Here is a 17199-nt window from a genome sequence, read left to right as displayed (position 1 = left end):
GCAGCATCAAGGAAAGCTTCATAGATCAATATCCTTGGGCCCTGCATGGAAATTAAGTTAAAAAATCTATAGAAAATAATGAATTGATCCTGAAGGGAAACCAAATATTTCAAGCTGTTGTAGGTGTTAATAGCTGTAGAAAGGAAGGCTCTCCTGTAGTGGTCTGCCGTGCTGCAGAGCTGCAGCAGCCTCTGACTAAAGACACTCTGTTGTTATTAAACAGTTGTTTAAGTAGGAGGATCCAAGTTGTAACTAATTTTCTTTAGTTCTTGAAGATTTTTTTTTTTTTTCAAATCATCTACGTCGGTTCAGGAGGAGTTCAGAGAAAGAAGTTGTTCTTTATTAGCATGTTAAGCTTCTATAAGTCTGCTCCAAAGTTCAGTAGATGATCGCATTAGGTGTCACACTCTCCACAACTGACTTAAAGAAGATATTTAACATCTTGCTGGAAACGTAAGAGGGAAAAAAAGCAGACCTTGTGGGAAATAAATACAGATATCTACAACCATAAACGTTAACAAAATGTGTGTTAGCCTGCTTGACTTCAAGACAGACTAAAGGAGGTGATTGTCTTGGGATAGGGTTTGATTTACAAGCAGTTTAACAAGTTTTTAAGGAAGACCTGACATTGAATGTAATGGCAAGGACAGGATAAAGCACAAAGCTACTGTTAATTAGAGAGAAAAAACAACATTTTTTTACATCTCTATAATTTCTTCTGACTGTTATCTGTAGGGAACATTATGTGTCCTAAATGGTGCTTATTACAGAGGACGACATGCTCGGTAGTGTGTGGCACTTTCTTTGCAAAAAAGGCCTCTTCTATAGCCACTCATTTGCAGTGTTGTTACCTTTCCCACAATATGGCTGAAACCTATTCTAGAGGCAAAGAAACCTTCCATTTATAATAGGCAATACCATGAAGGATTAAGGAAAATCGTATATTGCAGATCTGATATACACGTCAGTAATGGACTTGCGGGAGAAGAAGTTTGTACCATAACAAAAAATGTATCTTAACAAGCACATTTTTGTCATTCCAATCATTAATAAAAATAAAATGTGATTCTAAAAACATGTACTAATCTTCTATGAATCAATAAAGAAAGGAGAAGGGAGAAATAGATGAGAGGGAACTCCTGGAGGATAAAAGAGGTTGGAGCAACCGAGGGAACACCCAGAAAAACGAGTTGCATGGAGGCAAAAGGATAAGTCTGGAAAGAGAGAAGAAAAGAGGAAGGATTATGGATGTCTGCAAAAATGGAAAAACCCAGGGCTATATGTCAGAACCGTGACTTCTAAGGCTTTGACATATTGCCAAGGAAATGATCAGTCAGCACAGTTTTAGAGTACGGAGCTCATCACAGGCAGACTTAAAATGCAAATACTTCTAAGCCTACAGGACTCCGAGTTTCCAACATTTTCAAGTATGAGCTCCAGATATTTATAACCCAGGTGGTTTTGCACCACAGCAGTATTTCCTAAATTGCTGGCTTGGGTCTAAACTTTCCTTTTGTGGTACTTTTGATATGAAAAAAAACAATTACATGTTTCCTGCACAAGGGGTAATATTGTGGGGGTTTTTTTGTAAGTATATCTTATGTTTGTATATATGTGTTTTTAAATTAAGGGTAATAAATAGTCAATAATTTCTTTCCACGGATGTACCACACAAAGCGTTTTTTTAAAACGATGACAGCTCACATTTTTGATTCTGTTTTGTGTTTTAACTTCCTTTAAATGATTTAACTTCATTTAGAAGATTGACGGTGTTGGCTTTCATGCACCACTTATTGCCTGCAGCCACTCGATAGAGTGCAGGGTGGTAAAGCAAATACTTAGATGTTTCTTCACAATGCTTTTGAAAAAGGAAAAGCTTCTCCACCTGCGCAAACCTCTGTTCAAGACATGTGAAGCAGAAATAGGCTCCAGTTTGAGCTTACAGAACAATGATGGAGTATGGCTAAAAGTACAAAAATATATCAGAAAATGATTTTAGATGAATAATTTAGAAAAGATTGCCTTCTTTACTTTTGACTTAACTCTGCGTTGACTTATTTGAGTTTGCACTGCTTTCTGTGGGGCTCTTTGCTCTTCATCTGTTTCACCTTTCTTGGAGTCAAAAACATTCTGTAACAGAAAATATGCTTTTTATCATGTCCAATAATAAATAGCTATATTTGGAGGCCTTGTAGTATTTGATTTTCTGGTTTCTGAATAGCCTGTATTTTTGCACGTATTTGAATTGTATCTTTTTATGGACTTTTTTGTAATTCATTTTCTTTCTTTTTTTTTTTGCAAGGACCAGAGTTGAATAGTTCTTACAGTCATCTCTGCAAAGTGCTAAAATGAAGTGGCTTAGAAACCTTGAAACTGTAATTAAAAGGTGAACCTCGGTAGCAAAAAATTTGAAAAAAGGAAATGTGCTAGAGCAAAGCCTTTATTGCATTTGTGATCTTTGTGAAAAGAGACATGACTGAAGAAGTCTCCTTCTGTCAAATAAAAATGAGGACGATTCACAGCTTTATGCACTGCCTGTGGAACACAACTTTTAACTATTTGCCATGGTGATCTTTTTTAATTAGGCACCCAGAAATATGTACTCTACATGGTTCTATTACCCTGTTAATGCATCTGATAAAAATTATTTTTTTTATTGAAACAAATTTGGAACAAAGAGTCGTTAACTGTTTGAGATTCAGTGCTAAATTGAAATAAGATAATACAGATCCACGTGTCCAGGTGGAAGTCCTCATTATGTTTATTGACCACCAGAGAAAAGGCACCCACTCCAAATGACCCTGAGCAGGAACAAACATGTTTGGCATATGGATGGATAAAATGCTACAAATAAAAAGCCAAGTCTAGTTCTTTTCTAGTTGTCTTTAGTGTAATAAATAACCCTTTAACAGTCAGAGGGTCACTCTATAGACTGTTTTGTTATATTAAAATATGTTTCATGTGTTTTGTGTGTCTGATTGCAGGTTGGAGAAAGGCAATTTGTGCTGGTGACGGAGGAATCTTTTGATACCCAGTTCTTTGTTTCCCACAACAAGTTCTACGAACAGGTAAGGAAGCTGTTAATTAAGGATATTCATTTTGCATCATAGGCTCAAAAAGCTTTTTGCACCTAATAAACAAGCTATGTAGTATTAATGGCACAAGGCATCAGTGAGAGAATTACAAAAGCATCATTTTATAACAGATCTTATCAAGGCACTTGTCAAATGCATTAAATTAAAATCCAGGTTGATATTCAATTAAAAACACTTCTGGTTAATTTCAACACAATCTAATGTTAGACTCACATTCAGATTCAACTACATCCAATCCAAATACAATCATTATTATTGAATGACAAAAACACGATGAGTTGATCATAAAATGCTCATAATTAAGAAGCGTGTATCTAGCTATGCCAAGTCGACTGCATGGAGTTATTGACTGCAGCCATCCGTCATCCTGAGCCATCATGTAGCAACAGTGTCAGGAGCGGCTCCCTTTTATCAGACAAAAACCTTCAGCTGTTTGGGAGGACAAAAAGCAGAGCAAAAACTATCAGAAAGGAAAGGTGCTTCTATATATATATATATATATATATATATATATATATATATATATATAAATAAAAGAGAAAGCATGCAGTGCTGAAGACAGCAAAAGCTCTGTTAGCAACTGTGTCTTGGAAAGAAGCTCTGCTTAATATTGAAGCACTAAAGTAGTTGTTCTGTCTGTTGGTTAAAAGTAACTAGACCTGCCTTTAGTAAGCCTCTCTTCTGGAAGCTAGTTCCACAGGAGAAGAACCTGAAATCTGAAAGATCTGCCTACTATTCTAAAGCCTTACTGTACTAAAGCCCCTGTCACACCTTGACAATTTAGCCAGCGTATGCCTGACATATGAAAAATCTGGCAAAAACGCTGGTATACGTTGGATAAGTTATGGGTCAGTTTTGTATGTTATGAGCATGCTGAAGTACACTGAAACATGCTGGCACACGTCGACATATGGCAAGTACTTTGAGGCCCACGTATGCCAGCGTACGCTCATACGTGGGCCATAAGTTATAGTTAATTTATGTGATCATTGATCATACGTTAAGTGTAAGTGACTCATAAGGCGTGGTGTCTAGCTTATCCAAATCCTATGAGTAACTTGTGCATAACTTATGGGTAACTTATAAAGAACTTATCTCCAACGCATATCAACATATTTGACGTGTCCCAGACGGTCACTGAACATGTTTCTAACTTACAGCTACTGTTTAATGGCGTATTGGCAGCGTTTTGGTATAAAAGCTGGTTCCCAGGAGGAAACTGTCAGTTCTCCTCCAGACTTCATCACCATCTTAGGGTTAGTGTGAAGGTGAGTGTGATGGATCCTCCCTGCGTTTTTTTTTTGCAGGCGGTAAACAGCAGCAGGGTTAATACCTTGACCAAAGACATCTTTTTATGTAGGCCGGGCGCCTCTGGGCGCATTGCTGCTCCCCTTTAGGACGGTTGTGTTGCATAATTTCATGGGCATTACGTTGCCGCACATTATGCATTAGTAAGGCTGTCGTTGGACTGAACTACTGAACTTGTTATAATTACTCTATGTATACGCCCAAATCATCAAGGTTTGAAAGGGGCTTAATATCTCCTAGTTTTCTGACTGCTCACAAGTCAAAGCCTGTGTAATTTGAACTTTGACATCTGCATCTGCCGTTGGAGTCTGACTGGATTCCGATGGCAGTAAAGATTTTTGTGACCAAACTCGGTCTGTTTAAGGAGTTCAATTTGTTGAGGTCTCCTGTTTTCCTTTATGCATTAAGTTTCTGTTAGACATAAACCTCAGAGCTCCAATTTCTTTGGTCTTTCTGAAATTAAACTGTGTTGTACTTCACATCTGCTACGGATTCATTAATACATCGTAACATGAGCATGACTCTCACAAAACAATTTAATTAAGGTACTTTATTAAGATACATTTTTTTTTTAATTTCTTAGAAAGTAAAATGTTTGGTAGATGCAAAGTTTTCTTCAAACAGAAGTACAGTAGGGTTAGGGTATTGATTAATTACTTTAAACTTGATCAGTTTTTTCTTCTTTTATTTGCAGACAGCATAGAAACACTGCTTTATTTTCTCCACGAGGCCATAAAAAAACGAGTGCAACACTGCTGGGCGGGACATGTTAAAAAAAGAAAAGAGAAGTCACTGACATTAGATGCATAATACAAAGCTACTCTGCTCCACACAGGGATCTATGCTGAAAGCATACAGTAAAATATCTTTAAACAAGTCTGAATTATAGATTTTTTTTGTCTCTTGGTTGTGGAACTAAATCAACTCTTTCTCATTTTCACACTTAGTAAATGACATCTTTGGGTTTGCTTTGGCTGTCACATGCATCACTCACAGCAGGTGTCTGAGGCATAGCTTATATTCACTAAAGTAGGTTAGCTCTAATATCTGACATACTCACAAACACACACCAACACACCCTACGGTGGTCATGAGAGAATTTGGCAGCTGATAACAGCAATACTTTTTTCCCTCTTTTTTACTGTACTAACATTAAGGTCAGCCCTAAAGACATACACATTTTATGCATACATGACACACACACGCACAGCAGTTGCATGGCTTCAAAGACCTGCAGTCAACCTGTGAAAAATTCACTTTAAAACATCTTCAAATAAATCAATTTCCTCCTGCTTTAACCATCATCAGAAACATGTTTGAAGTTATGTTTTTTATTAGCAGTGAGGGCATGGGACGGTAATAATTTTTCCTCCCTTCTAGTTCCCTCCCCTCCCCTTTCCTCCTCCTGCTTTGCACCTCCTTCTGCAGGCTATAAAGCTAAGTTACAAGTGTTACTTGGTTCATGCGTGTTGTTGGAGTGCACAGGCTGGTGTCATCAGTGTGTGTTTCCAGGCATATGCTATGGCTGAAATGAGATGTTTGGTGTTTTATTCTCAAAGCCCTCTTGTGCTCTTAAATTACACTTTTACTTAAGAAAGTAACAGCTTTGCAAAAGAAAAAATATAATAACATAACCAGCATGTCACTGAAGCTGTTGAAGTCCCTTGAAGAAAATGCCTGATAGTTTTGTAAATGCAATAAATCTGTCACACTATAGTGATCCTCTGGCTCTATAAACTTCCTAAAAGTTTTTTTAAGCATTTAACTACTTTTCTTTTTTTGAATATTTGCCATTTCTGCTGTTTAAATATACAACATCCAGATCTTTGAGGACATGCTGGCTGTTACTTTTGTGTATGTGTGTGTGTGTGTCTGCTCAAGATATTAGGAAAAATAACCATTTCCATAAAGGAGCTTTCAAATAATAATTTGAAGCCATATAAGTTCCTCTCCCTTTGAACCATTCAAAGTTGTAAGACGTGGTAATCAGATGCTTCTAGTTTTGAATGTTTACCATTTTTGGTGAAATAACTTTCTCACTTTAATCTAGGTTTTAAGAGCATGCTAGTTTCCCAATTTAAACTTTTAAAATAACTATCAGCTCCTGTAGTCTGCAGTTAGTGGGAAACTACTGCTACAAATTTAAACAGTTGTTGATAAACTTTCGTTGTGGACTCCAGAATCCTTCATCATCCATACTCACCCTTGCATTTTTTTTTTATTAAAAAAATACAAATTACTATTAATACATTTGTTTTGCTTTCCACTATCCTTCTTTTATAATGTTTCAAAAGCTTTGAATATTAAATAGAGCAGGTGAGATTGAAACCTTTAACAATCTGATAGAGCTGCTCTCTTCCTCCAAATTCATACATGCAAACAGACACACGCAAGAACGATGTGCAAGCACTCATGTTTCAGTTGTTCCTGAATGATAGATACAGCCTTACCACCTTCCATTTTAGCCTTTTTGCAGTCTGTGGCGTGACTTGGAGTGCACAAATCTAGATGCTCATAAAGAAAACTATTTAAACGCACAAATACACACCTTTGCATCCATTTACGTATGTTGACAAAATCCTGACTGACTGAGGAATCTAGTTTTTCACTTGCATTTAAAGTTTTCTCCTTTTAGAGTGTAATTGTTTTGGTTCAAGGTAAAGGTTTCAAAATAAATCCTGGAAAAATGTATTTTAATGTTTTATCTTTGTGTTTTGTTTTTGAGGGTTTGGTTGATTGTTGGTCAGTTGGGTTGAATATTGGCTGGGGCAGTCTTAGGCCTAATTTGTTACAAACAAGGTGATGTTAGTACTTTGCATTTTGACAAATAATTTTAACAGTTGTTTATACGTTTATACTATATTCTATACTTTTAGTTGTGCAAATAAAATGTAACCAACTTAAGTGTCCATGGTTGTGGGAAAACCTCAGTGCAGAAAATTATTTAAGGTTACATCTTTCAGCGATGTATCTTAAACACATCATCTCAGATTTCTTCTAGACTTCATCTTATTCTTTAGGATCTTTATATCCGTGATTATTATCAAGTTAATGTTTAACAAATTTATCCTAACATTTACATTTTCTAGTGTTTTTACTAATTTTTTCTTCCCAGGCTTGACTTTACCTTACTGAGCTGATTACTGTAGCTCACCTCTTTCACACATCAGTTTCACAGGAAGTGCAGATTTTCAGATCAAAAATAGTTATGGCATCAAACTGCTGAACTCAGATCAGTAGAAGTTACATTTTATTATCACAATTGTGTAACCATGTTCCAAACGAAACTGGTTACAAGGACATAAAAACATTGCTGTTGGAAAGAAATTAGTATAACATGTGGTTGAGAGGGGAGGGTTAAGGGGTCAGAGAAAAAAAAGGGCAGAGAGAGGTTCACAGGTGAACTTCCATTAGAGGGAACAGTGTATGAAGGTAGACCAATGTGTGAGTATGATTTAGTAGCCTGGTTTTACTTACACAATCATATTATATCTGTGTGGCAATTAAATTAGGTAGGTCATTTAACCCCTCTCAGTTGGTCCGTGTGTTTGCAGTTCAATGAGGAAGCAGGAGTTGGGGTCCTAATGAAATTGGACATGGTCTTTCATCATCTAATCACCATGTTATGGTCCAGGAATGACCCGCGCCCACCTGCACGCACAGCTATACACATTCTCACAGCTGTCCAGCCCTACAACCCTGCTGTTCTCCCGCTCTGCTCACAGGCTGCTGGCTGGCAACTTGCATGCACATGCACACTCTCTTACAGAGGTCAGAGTGTTGAGCAGCAGGTGTTTTGATTGGACAGGTCTGCAGCCGGCTGTGTGTCCATTTGGCCTGAGCTCCCTCACCTATCATATTCCACCAGGCGGATAAAGAGCGACAGATTAACAGGGAGGCAGGCACAGTCCTGCCAGCGCAGCAGTGACCATCTCCCCACCAGTTCATATGCTATTATCTTCCCAGTCAGTGACTTAGCCCAGGAGAATTGTGTAATGGTTAGACAGGCCACCAGATGATCTGAGTCAGCAGGTTGCCACCCTCCTGATGTGCTGCACTAAACTCTGAGTTGGTTCAAAGCTGCAAATTCTGGCCTTATAGAAAAAAGAGCAGCAAACAAATCTATGAATTATTATCTCTTTTAGCCTTTAGTAGCACTAACATGTAAAGGAAATGTTTGATATAGTGTGTATTGATCTCTGAATTTCCCTTTTGGGTTTTATTATGTATTTTTGAATGAAATTAAATAGAATTTGCCTCAATTTAAGGAACTGTAGTATAACTTGTGTTCTTATTGAGCCATGAAGTGAGTCCTAATAACAAAGAGTCATTTTATTTCCTTTTAGGTTTAAGTTTAGTTACAATTACAAGAAATAAAGAGCTTAAAATGAAGTTGTGACTATATTTCACTCAAGTTTTCACAGCTGCACTTTTAAATCTTTTCAGTAATCACACAACACAAACCATCCAATTAGTGCTCACAAAGAAAGATTTACTCTGAAAACAAAACACTAAATCAGTCCTATAATCATCCATTATACATCATTTCAAACTTGTCAGATCTAAAGTTTAAAAAGTGTTTTGAACAGGAAAGGATTTTCATACAATTTTTATTCACAGGGATAAGTCATTAAGAACACATTTCTATTCACAGGCAGGCATAATTATAATTCTTTGTTTTCCCTTCCCTCCTGGTGTGATCAGCCAAGGTTTATAGTTACCATGGTGAAATAATAGGACAAACTCAAATCCCTCTGGTTTATCGCGCAGCTGTTGCCGTACTTTTTGACCTTGAGGACTTAAATAAATGGAACAGAAAACAGTTTCTTCTTAGGAAGCCAGCGACAAACTAAATAATAATGTGAAGAAAACAGCTTTGAGCAGCAGTTAATTGAAAATGTAATTGACAGATATGAAGGAACATGCAGAGCCTCCATCGCTCTGTGAAAATGATGTTTATGCAGGACTGCTGTTAGGGGAAATTACAGCAAAATGCTGCATTGATCCAAAATCTGATACTAAATGACACATTACAGTATATTTATCAAAATTACTTTTTCTTTTCTTATGTGTAAAAAATTTTTTGGTGCTTGTATTTCACTTTTTAATTACATCGGCCTCTTATTTGCAGGTGCTGGTGCCTAAAAGGGCTGAATTCAAAGGGAAGATGATAGAAGTAGACATCTACGAGGCAGGAAAACACTTTATGAAGGGGAGGCCAGTGGAAGACAGCAAACCATTCACTCCCTCCATTGCTGCACCTCTTCGGAAAGGAGAAGTATCTGGTTTGATGCAGGTAAACACAAGGATGACATACCCACACATTCAAGAAGAAGCCTGTCTTCCAAATACTTGTTTAGCAAAAAAGACTAATATCCAAAAAGAGCACACTTAAAAACAAAAGCATCTCTATTTATAAACTAGTCTGCCATGTTCAGGCCTTTGGGGGGTTGTCATTCAGTCTGAAAGATCAGTAGATGAAACTTCTGCCCTCCTTTAATTCAAAGTACTCTTGAGCGACATTGAACAATACACTTTCTGTGCTTAGGTTTTTGGTATAATTATTGCTGCATGTCGCATTAAATAGATAGCATCTTTGTGAGCTAGTAAATTAAGAAGCGTTATCAGGATATATAGGTACATCCAAGGAAAGATTAACCAGAGTCATTGCAATACATTTACTGTTATACCACCAACTTTTAATCATTTGCAAAAGCTCATAAACTAAACACTAAAACACTAAAAGAAAAAACAGCAGTTACTTAAAATGAAATAAAATTTTCTCCTTCTGTTAGCCAATCTAGTACATTTGAAGTCATTTCCCACATTAGAATATGTTTTAAACACAGTTATGAAATATAAATAAAAGTTTTTCATCTTAGTGATAATGATGTCAGGCTGACAAACTGGCTAGACTTATTGTTTTTTTCCCTAAAAAATAAATTAACATTAAATATGTAAATACAAAAAGAATAAATAAACAGGGGTTTTTTTTTTGCGTTTGAATTAACTAAAAATGAGACAATTGAATGTGAGAATATATGCATAGTTATGCATTGTTGAGTCTTTAAGTATTGTGTTTAGTTGTATCTTTATTCACCTGCTAAATTTATTACTGTTCAACTTGGGTTTCCTTGCTTTGCTTTGACTCTAGAGTTGCTTCATATAATGCAATTCTGGTTTATAATTAAAGATGATCCTTTGAGGATCTGTCTGCCTCTAATATTACTGCAGCTGCATGCAGCATTAAACATTTTACATAGTAAAGAGATAAAGCTGGTCAGTTAGTTATTAAACAAAATATAAGCTCTTTTAGCACCTAAGTTTATATATATATATATATATATATATATATATATATATATATATATATATATATATATATATATATATATATATATATATATATATATATATATATATATATGCTAACTAAACCTTATTTCTCTTTACTGTAGTTTTATAGACTACTCATCCAAACTTGAAATACTAAGTATTTATTGTTATGAATTATATCATTGCAAAATGTGCTAACATTACTAAATGTTTTTTTTTTTTTTTTTTTACTGTTGTGCATGTGTGAGCAGAATATCTTGTATTGTTTAGAAACAAATGCACAAGATGATAAAGGTCAGGAATGAATTCCCACCAGATGTTGTTGCACATGGTCAGCTTTTTTAAAATATATATATTAAAGATAGGCATCCGGGTAAATTATAAAATCTCTGAGGTCTCCTTTCACTTCTCGCTGCAGGGTCTCTGTTGGTCATTTAAGGCTGAATGGATTAGTCAATAATCTAAACCATTTTATTTTATATTTGCACAAAATATTCCACACAGATAGCTTCATTTAGTGTCATGTTCCATATTCTGTATCTCAATGCGCTTTTTTTCCTCAACAGACTGCCAGAATCAGAAATAGGGCGTGCAATTGAGTTTCTTTGCTCTTTAGTAAACAAATAAGGTGTGAATACATGTGTCCTTTTTTAAATCTGTCCTCACCTCTGTAGCTTGTGGAAAAGAAGCAGTGTATCATCCGTGAGATAAGTAATTTTAGATAAGCTGTTGCTGGCTAAACTGTTCTCTATCTGCCTTTCACCTCACACACAAAACCATGTTAATGTATCTGTTTCACTGCATGTTATTTTTCACTCTGACTAGCTGTAGCTTATAGCTTAGGACATGGAGCCACTGAGCAGAATATGATACACTTTCTAATTTCACACTCCATCAGCCTTTACTTCCAGACAGAGGGGAAGGGGGAAGAAAGGTACAGACATGAGAGGGAGAGGGGCATTGATGATGAGGAAAGGAATGGATAGCAGAGTATGAAATTAAAATAAGGAAACCAAAAAGGGAAGGTTGCATATCAAGCCGAGCGCTTTAAAAAGTTCAGCAGTAATGACGACAGCTGGTTGGACCATAATGTAACCAGCCCATCCAGCATGTACTCTCACTCCGCTACTCTTTCTACAGGATTCCTGCCGCTGGTGTTGTTCCCATAGTCTCTCTCTCTCTCATAGATTCATGCGATAAAAACACATCACAATCATAGCTGTGCTCTAGATCCATTTTGCTATTTTTTTCTCTTCAATGTTTAATGAACTCAAAGAAAATGTATCATTTTAATTGTTAAAGGAATGGATTTGTAATGATTGGTTGATTATGTTTTTGGTTTAGACAAAAAAAAACACATAATGAAAGTACCTTAAAGTTTTTAAAATGAGCTCATAAATAGCATCTAATAACAAAAGTGATTTTCTTTTTCTTTATCTTAGCTCTTAACTAAACATATATTTCTTCTTGCCTCTATTCCTTCCAATGTAAGTGTTATAGCAAGCTAGATGTATTTTTCTATCTGTGGTCCCTTTGATTGATTTCTAAGCAATGATTATTATGACCTGCATTAGCTGGTCCTATTGGTTGTGCAATAAGTGGCCTAATGATGTGTGAAACAGCAGTATTATTTCCATGCTGCTCACTGTATTGTCAAACATCCTGGTAAACATAATATTCCTGGCCAAACACAGGATTTGTTTTTACTAATATCAGGAAATAAACACAAATACTAAGCTTTCGTTTTGTTTTCTTAGTTATTGTAATTTTCAACCAAAGCTTTTATTATTTTTTTTTTAAGAAAACAAGTACTGCTGATTAAAGATGCACTGATGAAAAAAAATGTACCCACTTCCCTATATGTGTTTGGGTTTGGGGTGCAAATATAAATGTTAGTATTTCAGAGCTATAATCTGAGATTTTCCTACATACCTTTGAAGAACAGTCACTCTATATTATATCTACATAATTGCAGTGGTGTCAAAAGTACCCACATTTGTTACTTAAGTAGAAGTATAGATACTGCAGTTTAAAAACACTCTGGTAAAAGTTGAAGTATCAACTTGACCTCTTTACTCAAGTAAAAGTGAAAAAGTATGTGCTCCAAAAACTACTTAAAGTATAAAAGTATAAAGTAACCTTAAAAAAAAAAACAGCCAGATGCCGCTATATGAATATTAAAGATACATTTTTCGACTATTTCTAAAAATTCTTTGAGATAGGGCCAAGGATGAGGGAGGTCTTGTTGGTCTCCGTCTCCCGATACGCTCTCGCCTGTGTCCGACCTTTCAGACATTTCAACATCTTTTTCTGAATCCCACATTGTAGCATGGCATAGACAATTCACGTTAGCAGTTTGAAGAACACCTTGCTTCTGATGATTTCCTTTAGCTAACCAATGAGTGTTTGCCTTATATGACTCATCCAATCACACTAGTTTTCACTAGATGTGGATGGAGCCAATGATCTGCATTGGATGGAGCACATGACGGGAAATAAATATTTACAAACATTAAACCACAGGGAACCAATTAAAAATCAGTGGGTCTGAATAAAGAAAATACATTAAATTTTTAAATTGAAAAAATAAATAAATAAACAAATTGCCAAAAATTGCATCCTGTGTTATCTCAGAGGAGTTGACACTTATATGACTGTATTCCTATACATCCATCAGTAGTTAAAGGTCAAGGGTCAGCAAATGCTAATTCTACCTGTAAAACAATAACAATGTAATTGTCGCTCTATGATCTTAAGCCTCATTTGGAGCTTCTAAACTGGCTTTTGAAAAACTTTGATAATTTGCAGCTAATATTACAGATTTTCTTAGAATAAAAAACTAGCAGATGTGCACAATCAAACAAAAATTAGAATGACAATTATAGAGCAATCAGTATTATAAAAAAGAAAAGCCCACACTGTTTCTTAATAGATACATTATTGTATTAGTTAAGTTCTGTTCCGTTTATGTATCTTTCCTTGAAAATATGAAATGTCCCATGCTCCTGAATGCACCATAGCTATCTGACGCTCGTGAATGCATCACACTGGTCTGTGAACGCTGTGCTGTGTAGATGCGCGTTTGATTTTCCGCTTCAGACAAAGCTTTGCAGTTTCCCGTCGGCATCACTGTTTATTGTTGTGTGTGAAAAACAAGAGACTAGAAAAAATAAATCAGCCGTACCTCGGTCAAAATCTTTGGATTTAATGTTGATCATAACACCCATATATTTTTTAAATGAATCTTCCATATAATCACAAATGTTTTCCCCAGGAGAGGAATATTTAAACGTTTTTATATCATTAATATAACAACAAGTAGCTCCATTGGTCATAGTTTAATCCGTTTCCCTCGTTGATATGTGGTTGTACAGAGCGAGGCGCGCTCCCGCTACTGGGGATGCATATTCAGCAGGGATGCACTTTTCCGCATAACACCGGACGGACCGCGGTCTGCTAATCCGTGACCTCTGCATTAAACAGAAGCCAAAAGTAACGAGTAACGGTTGTTTTAATAATGTAAGGAATAGAAAGTACAGATACTCGTGAGAAAATGTAATAAGTAGAAGTCAGAAGTAAGAAGAAAAAATAGTAATGGAGTAAAGTATAGATACCTAAAAAATGTACTTAAGTACAGTAACGAAGTATTTGTACTTGACACCTCTGCATAATTGCAATGTCATTACAGCTGATCTAGGGTTTACAAACTCAGACATTATGAATATAGCAAATCTGCTTCATTTAGCTTCTCTTGCTCTCTTCCACTCACTTATTGTCTAAATAAACGGTAGACCCGTCTCAACAAATCTTAAAATTTAAGTAATGTTTCCAAAAATATTCTTGCATCATTGTTCTTTTTTATTTTTAGTGCATGTCTAACCACAGTGTTACATACGTCCCCCTTCTTCCATTTCATACTCTGATGCAACAGAAGATGTCTTCCATTGGCCAAAAACACTGTTTATTAAACTATATTGCTGCTTCTCAGGATAGTTTAGTTTTTGATTCTCCCTGTGCTAGTGCTTTGCACTGTAAGTGATGAAGTGGTGAGCATCCAATGCAGCCGAGGTGAAGCTACCAATGGGCTGCTTATTTCACTATTCTATGATATTTTATTTTTAGAGAAGTAAAGCATCTTTAATTTTGATTCCCAAGACAAGAGGACACCACCTCTTATTTGACACATTGTTTTGATGCTTATTTCCCTTTAAACAGCTTGTTTACTAATTGATCTGTTCTATTGGTGCCTTAAATGTTGCCCTAAATCCATTAGATTGTCAGGATCTACTGCTAATTAGCTTTTCTCAGCCTTTTCTTGTCCATGCTGATTTTTTTAGTCATTCTAATCCTTTTGCTTTTAAGAGCTTTCCACAACAAACTGAGGATAAAGTTGATAAAAGTGTAACTCTGTGCAGTAATATCACAGTGAAATATGAGTGTGAAGAATAGATTCCTTTGATGTAAGATGAGAAACAGCATTTTTGCAAAACATCTGCTGAATATTCACTTGTTTAGATCCACCCTAGAGAACGTGATGAATGGGATCCCAAAGGTGCACATCTGTGATTAGTGAGAGCGTGATGTTCTCTGCTCTCTCTGTTGTTTAACATGTGTTCTCTTGACATCTTGACTTTTTAGACTCCGGAGGCCAGTGTAAATAACCTGATGGGCCTTACTAAATTGGCTAATCACTTTCTTTGCATCAAGTTAGTGTCCTTCACAGTAATGTTCAATGTTTACATTAGCGCTAGAAACATTCAGATTCTTTTTTACTGTTATAACAATAACTGGATCTAAATGTTTTGGTTTTTGTGTTAATGTATACATTTATAAGCTTAGTAAGTGCTTATATTTAAAATACTTTAGGCAATATAATGTATTCTTTGGAAATACTAAAGTAGATTTTCATTCATGTTGAATTAAATATCTCCAGCGAAAGGTGAGGTATACCCTGCCTATCGTACGGCTATTTAATGAGATGTTAAACAGAAACTGAAGTCTGATTAGAAAACAGTTTGGAATATTTAATGTTGCTCATGTTTCACATCTTAACCTAGGCTGCTTATTTGATATGTTTTCACAGTGTCACTTAGAACCTGGATTATTAAGACAAGGACATGGTTTTCTCACCAGGTTTTGCTAATAGTTAACACCGTATAATATTATAAAGTCTATATTTTAACATCGGTACTTAAGGTTCGCCAAACAAAAAAAAGTTAATCATTTGATGTTAAGTTTTTAGTAAATCTTTTTTCCCTTTTATGTAGGTCTCGAATTTTAATTACAGATGTCTTATAAAAGGTTTTCAAAAGTTCAAACCACATTTACTTGTACAATCTTAATTGTAATTTTCTCTTTATTTTTAAATAACTCTAAGCTTTATTCATATAAGCAATTTATTGACTTTTAAATACACTGGTAATGTGGCTGCAAAGCAAAATAAAAAGACTTAAACTTTGAGGACCTTTGAATGTAAAAAATGCTGCTTATGAATTAAACTGTTATTTTCTAGCTTCTTTATTATGAACAGAAGCAAACTCATTTTCAGAAATATTAGTTTTATCATTTTGGGCAAATTTTGCCGCCTGCGTATTCCGCAGTTTTTTTCAAATGTTCCGCGGTGAACAAAAGATTTGAACTTATTTTTGACATGTCCTGTTCAAGCTGACATTACTGCGACTTTCTTATAGAATATTCACTGTTGAGTGCTCTGCTAAAGGAAATTGGGCATATGTAGAGCCCATATCCATACCTTCTTTAAAAATTTTAAGTTTTTTACTGAAATCAACTAGAAAACAAATGATGAAGCACTAATAAGGAGACAGGTGGCTGTAAAAGGCTGTCGTCGCAACGCTATCTCATCTGCAGGAGAGCAATGTGTTAGTGTGAGAAAAGAAGTGGTGTATAAGTGGGTGATTGGGTAGGCTGAAAGATGGTCCGAGGTCTATGGTATGATGTGTGTGTCAGAAAAGGAGCAAAGTGAAAGCTCTATCATCTCTGAGGTGGAGAGGGATATGATTACATACCAGCCAACATAGTAATGTATGGGGGAGGGTGGTTGAATTGAAAAAACATTTTTTTTTTCAGATGCAGGGTATGATGTTATAAAAGGAGAGGGACAGAAATAAGTCACGATGGCTGTAGATGGCAGATTGAGGCGGATTTATCACAACAAAAATTTAGTGTTTTCTTTTATATGTCTTACAATTAGATCAGTGTCCCTATAAAGTAAAGCAGGTCTTTACTTTATAATGAAGGGTAGTTAGTTTTCTGTATTAAGGTTTATTTAAAAGTTTAAAAAAAAAAACTGCAAAGTAATAGAGTTTAAAGGTTTAAAAACGAGTTTCTGCTTGTTTTTAAAACTTATGCTGATACTAAAGGTATCAGCATAAGGAAGGATGAAGGATGGCCTTACGTAAACCCAAAAAAGAACATCCTCCTTATGCTGATACCTTTAGTA

The 17199-nt window shown here is 35.6% G+C and overlaps 1 protein-coding gene across 1 annotated transcript in view; it reads left to right on the top strand.

The window, feature by feature from the left end:
- cdkal1 (CDK5 regulatory subunit associated protein 1-like 1) overlaps window positions 1-17199 on the top strand; it is a 260805-nt gene that overhangs the window by 228447 nt on the left and 15159 nt on the right. The window contains exons 13-14 of the mRNA XM_038275895.1: window positions 2985-3068; window positions 9535-9699. Coding sequence (XP_038131823.1) covers window positions 2985-3068; window positions 9535-9699 — 249 coding nt within the window. The remainder of the gene's footprint in view (window positions 1-2984; window positions 3069-9534; window positions 9700-17199) is intronic.

Source organism: Cyprinodon tularosa, unplaced genomic scaffold (assembly GCF_016077235.1).
Source record: "Cyprinodon tularosa strain WSP-4 unplaced genomic scaffold, ASM1607723v1 ctg98, whole genome shotgun sequence".
Lineage (NCBI taxonomy): Eukaryota > Metazoa > Chordata > Actinopteri > Cyprinodontiformes > Cyprinodontidae > Cyprinodon > Cyprinodon tularosa.
This window is presented reverse-complemented; position numbering and strand designations above follow the sequence as displayed.